This window comes from Triticum aestivum, chromosome 5B (assembly GCF_018294505.1).
Source record: "Triticum aestivum cultivar Chinese Spring chromosome 5B, IWGSC CS RefSeq v2.1, whole genome shotgun sequence".
In the NCBI taxonomy this organism is placed as follows: Eukaryota; Viridiplantae; Streptophyta; class Magnoliopsida; order Poales; family Poaceae; genus Triticum; species Triticum aestivum.
The window spans coordinates 170375259-170379904 of NC_057807.1; the positions used below are offsets into that span (position 1 = coordinate 170375259).

General features: G+C 53.0%; 1 protein-coding gene across 1 annotated transcript; it reads left to right on the forward strand.

The window, feature by feature from the left end:
- Positions 1 to 818: 818 nt before the first annotated feature.
- Positions 819 to 1730, forward strand: LOC123114716 (uncharacterized). The gene is made up of 2 exons (XM_044536148.1): positions 819 to 1310; positions 1379 to 1730. Exons 1-2 carry the CDS (start codon positions 1063 to 1065, stop codon positions 1728 to 1730), a joined length of 600 nt encoding a protein of 199 aa, XP_044392083.1. The 5' UTR covers positions 819 to 1062.
- The last annotated feature ends 2916 nt before the right edge of the window (positions 1731 to 4646 follow it).

Genomic DNA, 4646 nt, shown 5'->3' on the forward strand with positions numbered 1-4646 from the left:
TAACGAGCGGAGGGATATCTTCCTCCGGCCTTTATGGTCCCGGTTCGAGCCGGGCTGGCCACCTACAAAGGTGGGAATCAAGCGGAGGCCACCCCTAACCCCTCTAAAGGAGAGCGGGTGTGTTTCGTCCCTTGTCTAATAAGGGGGCTTGGATTTCCTGTACATTCATTCCTTCGCAGGCTCCTAGAGTTCTATGGACTCCACCTCCATCACCTCACGCCCGCCTCTATTCTGCACATCACGGGTTTCCTAGCTCTTTGCGAGCTATTCCTTGGCATTGAGCCCCATTTTGCGCAGTGGAAGAGGCTATTCTGCCTCGTACCCCGTTCTCACGAGGGGTCAATATATCAAGTGGGCGGTGCCGAAATATGGCGCATTGCCGAGACCGGATATCCATCCGGAACCCTGAAGAAGGCGTCCGAAGACTGGCCTTCGGAATGGTTCTATGTAGAAGACGCTCCACTGCTGGACCCAGTTCGGATCGGCCTCCCAGAGTTCAGTAGGGCTCCTCTGAAGAAACGCCTAAGTTGGCGCCCGCGGAGCCCTCAACTGGAGGAAGACAAGGGCGTCCATTATTTGATGGGCCGGATAAGATTGCTGGCCCATTCTGGATTGACCATGCTTGGAGTCATGGCCACGTGCATAATGCGGGGGGTGCAGCCGCTGCAATATAGGGGCCACCCCATGTGGGATTTCAATGGGGAAAATGACGCCACCCGTCATGGCCGCAAAGGGCCGGAGTCGGCCGAAGATCTGGTGAAGATTCTATCCGGCCTGTACAAGGGGGAGAAGGAGGACTTCCTCCAGACGATCCCATTGAACGGGTTCTCCATGAATAACCCTCGGTGCTGGGTAAGCGGACATTTTATTTATCCGACCCATGCCTTCAAAGTTTAAGTACCTTACTTTACGATTTCGACGCAAGAGCTGCGTCGGGATGTGGAGGGCATACATAGTCCAGCTCCGCAACCCGAGGATCCAGGAAGATCCCTTGATCCGGCCTCCGAAGAGGATCCAGACATAAAGGTGGAACTAATTGACGGGGTGTTCCACCAACTCAGCATGGACAATGCTCTAGTCGCCATTATGGCTGACTACCCCGGTTTGTTGCCGGCTTCCCAGGTACTTATGACCGAAGTCCTGACACCATTATTTTATCCTCGCGCATTCCTGACCACTGTGTACAACAGCGTCTTGCAGGAGGTGCCTTCAAGGCGGGAAGCCGAACCCGCGGCGGTTGACCAACAAGGGTCACTTCTACCCTGCAGGCGGAAGAGGGGTGCGGTGCGAATCAAAACGTCACCGCAACGGTATAACTTGCGATCGTTATTTAGGAAAAGATTCCTAGGGGGTGTACTAATGCTCATGACTTTTTCAGGAGAAAGAGCGCTCGCCAGACTGTGCCCGGCGAGGTTGCCACCCAAGCCTCCGCCAGCCAGGCTCCACCACCTGGTCCGGAGGGGGAGGCGAGCGCAAGGTGCGAGCCAGATACTCCTCCAACGGAGCATGCCGACAGGTTGTCCGCCACCAGGTCTGAGGTGGAGAGCGCCATGAACCATAGGCACCGCCGGACAGTTTTTCTTGACGCGTGTCTCTCCCCTGAGGCGTTGAATGCCTTTAACACGGGAGACGCGCACCTCCGTGCTGCTCAAGATGGTTTGACCAGAGCCACGGAGCAGTATGTAAAAGATATACGGGTAAGCGATTATAATAGCGGTATATGCCAGTAGCCCCCGAGACTTAAAGTAGTTAAAATAACTGATTTAAGGATCTTTTAATGTGCAGGATCTTACGGAGAAGACTTCCCAATTGTCCCAGGAGCTACAAGAGTGCAAGGCCCAACTTGAGGCCGCACTCGCTGCCGCAGGAGGAGACACAGAGACCCCTCCTGGTAACACATTATTTCAAAAAGATAAGCGGTGTGCGGCGTGCGTGTAAGTCTAACAATGATATTGCAGATGTTGCCGAACTGGATCCGGACAAGCAACACCTACTACGCCAGCTGAAGGCCGGCGAGAGGGTGCTTATGAAGGTACAGCAGGAGAGGAACAAACTCCAGGATGCCCACACCCATCTTGGGGAAGAGCTGAAAGGTGTTCGAGCCGAGCTGTCTGGCTCCGTGAAGGAGAATCAGCGGCTTCGTCGCGGCATCTATGGTAAGTGCTTGAGCGAATTCTTTTGAAACGAAGAGTTCGGCGAGGAAGCCTATTGACAGAAATATTTCTGTAGGTGCGCTCACAGGTCGCCTTGTGGAGGAAATGCCTGTTTCGACGGCTGAACAACTTCCCGAGCTGGTGCAACTGCTCGAACGTGTTCGGCAGGCAATGAGTGGCGTCGTCCAGGCCCTGTGGCCATCCGTCTCCCTACCCGAGGGCCTTGGAGAGCTTGCGGAGAAGCTTCAGGGAGCATGGCAGTGCTTCCGCTTATGGAAGGTATCGGCCTGCCGTCAAGGTGCCAGGGAGGCCTGGGCCATGGTGAAGACGCGGTACAAGAAGGCGGATCCAAACCGCATGGCCGAGGTCGGACCTGTGGGGCCCGATGGGAAGGAGATCCCTATGAGCTTAGTGTACGGCCCAGTAGAGTTGGCTGCTAAGTATTCCCAACGGGACTGTAAATTAGACGGCATGTTAGACGGGATTGAGGAGGAGTACAGTCAGTCAATTTGATGATGTATTTAAAATGACATGTAAAATGCCTTCTAGCCGGATTGTAGATCGTTTGTCTTTGCCGACCTTTTCGCTTCGACCTCGGGACCCTAGAGTCCGGAGTGTGTCCGAATACCTTCTCGGTTATGACAAAACCGGGGCATGCATGGAGACCAGGCGTAGGGGTCATTAGTGCTTTATCAGACAAGTGCCCAACTAGTTATGTTATATTACATGGTTAGTAAGAAACATCTTCCAGGGAGAATAGTTCTGTTAAGGGTTCCTTCCCTTGGGAGGCATGCCCTAAAGTGCATGTCCGGACTGCAAAAAGAGCAGGAAAACATCTGGGGGCAGATAGATAAATGTTCAAAAAATCGTCTTTCAAGTCACCGACCAAATATTCTCTTAAGAACGCTAGCTTTCGGCCTCACCCAGTCTGAGGTACACATCCGGCTGACCTGGTAGTAACAATCGCAGAGGTGCTCCCTTTACCTCCTAGCCGAACAATCGGGAACGTAGGGGTAAGCACAGGAGCCAGGCAACCCAGCTTGGCCAAAACTTAAGTCATATCGATGCATATAATGGTGAATAAAAGGTACATGTGGAAGTTTGACACATGTGCTGGGCATGAAGCCCTTATAATTAAGCTTCTGTTAGAGAAGCCCCCAGGTATAATGTGTGCGGGTAGCACATTAGGTGTGTGCGGACAATGCGCAAATAGTCCCCCCAGGGCTTTTATGAAAAAGGTTGGGGAAGAGAGAGAAACAAAAGACAGCTAAATTGTGAAAATGTGGAGGGAGGGGACGAACTCTTAGTCCGGCACTAGGCGTAGAATCTTCGGAGGCGGGCTGCGTTCCATGGGTTCGGCTCGAGTCGGTTGTCCGATGCATTTTGCAGACGGTATGCTCCGCCGGTCAGGACTTGGTCGATGATGAAGGGACCTTCCCATTTGGGCTTGAGTCTGTCCTTTTTCTTGTCCGGCAGGCATAGAACTAGTTCGCCGACATTGTAAGTTTTAGCCCGTACTTCTCTGCTTTGATATCTTCGAGCCTGCTGCTGATAGAATGCGGAACGGGCCTTTGCCACGTCGCGTTCCTCCTCCAATGCATCCAAGCTGTCCTGCCGATCCAGCTCGGCTTCTCTTTCTTCGTACATGCGCACTCGAGGTGAGTCATGAATTATGTCGCAGGGCAAAACTGCCTCTGCGCCGTATACCATAAAGAATGGTGTGAATCCGGTAGTACGGTTTGGCATGGTCCGCAGTCCCCAGAGTACGGAGTCGAGCTCCTCTACCCAGTACGTATTGGATTCCGTAAGGGACCGCACTAGTCTGGGTTTGATGCCGCTCATTATTAGACCATTTGCTTGCTCAACTTGACCATTGGTTTGAGGGTGATAGACTAAAGCGTAATCGAGCTTGATGCCCATATTTTTGCACCAGAGTTTGACCTCGTCGGCCGTGAAGTTCGTTCCGTTATCGGTGATGATGCTATGGGGGACGCCATAACGGTGTACTACCCCGGATATGAAGTCTATCACTGGTCCGGACTCTGCCGTTTTAACTGGCTTGGCCTCTATCCATTTGGTGAATTTGTCCGCCATGACCAATAGGTACCTTTGCTTGTGGGTTCCCCCTTTAAGGGGTCCAACCATGTCTTGCCCCCAGACCGCGAACGGCCAGGTAATGGGTATAGCTTTGAGGGCGGTGGGTGGCATATGGCTCTGATTAGCAAAGAGCTGACAACCGACGCATCTTTGGACTAAGTCCTGAGCATCTGTCCGGGCTGTCGGCCAATAAAATCCTGTGCGGAATGCCTTGCCTACAAGGGCCCGGGCTGCGGCATGGTGTCCGCCTAGTCCAGCATGAATTTCAGCCAGAAGGTTTCGCCCTTCCTCTTCGGAGGTACACCTTTGAAGGACTCCGGTTGTGCTTTTCTTATAAAGTTCTCCCTCATGGACCTTGTAGGCTTTAGACCGCCGAACTATGCAGCGAGCCTTGTT

What these genes read in the sequence shown, in the direction of transcription:
- LOC123114716 (XM_044536148.1), top strand. Translation starts at nt 1,063, where the DNA reads ATGGACAATGCTCTAGTCGCCATTATGGCTGACTACCCCGGTTTGTTG. An exon ending in ATCAAAACGTCACCGCAACG is followed by an intron (nt 1,311 to 1,378) that starts GTATAACTTGCG and finishes TGACTTTTTCAG; the next exon opens with GAGAAAGAGCGCTCGCCAGA.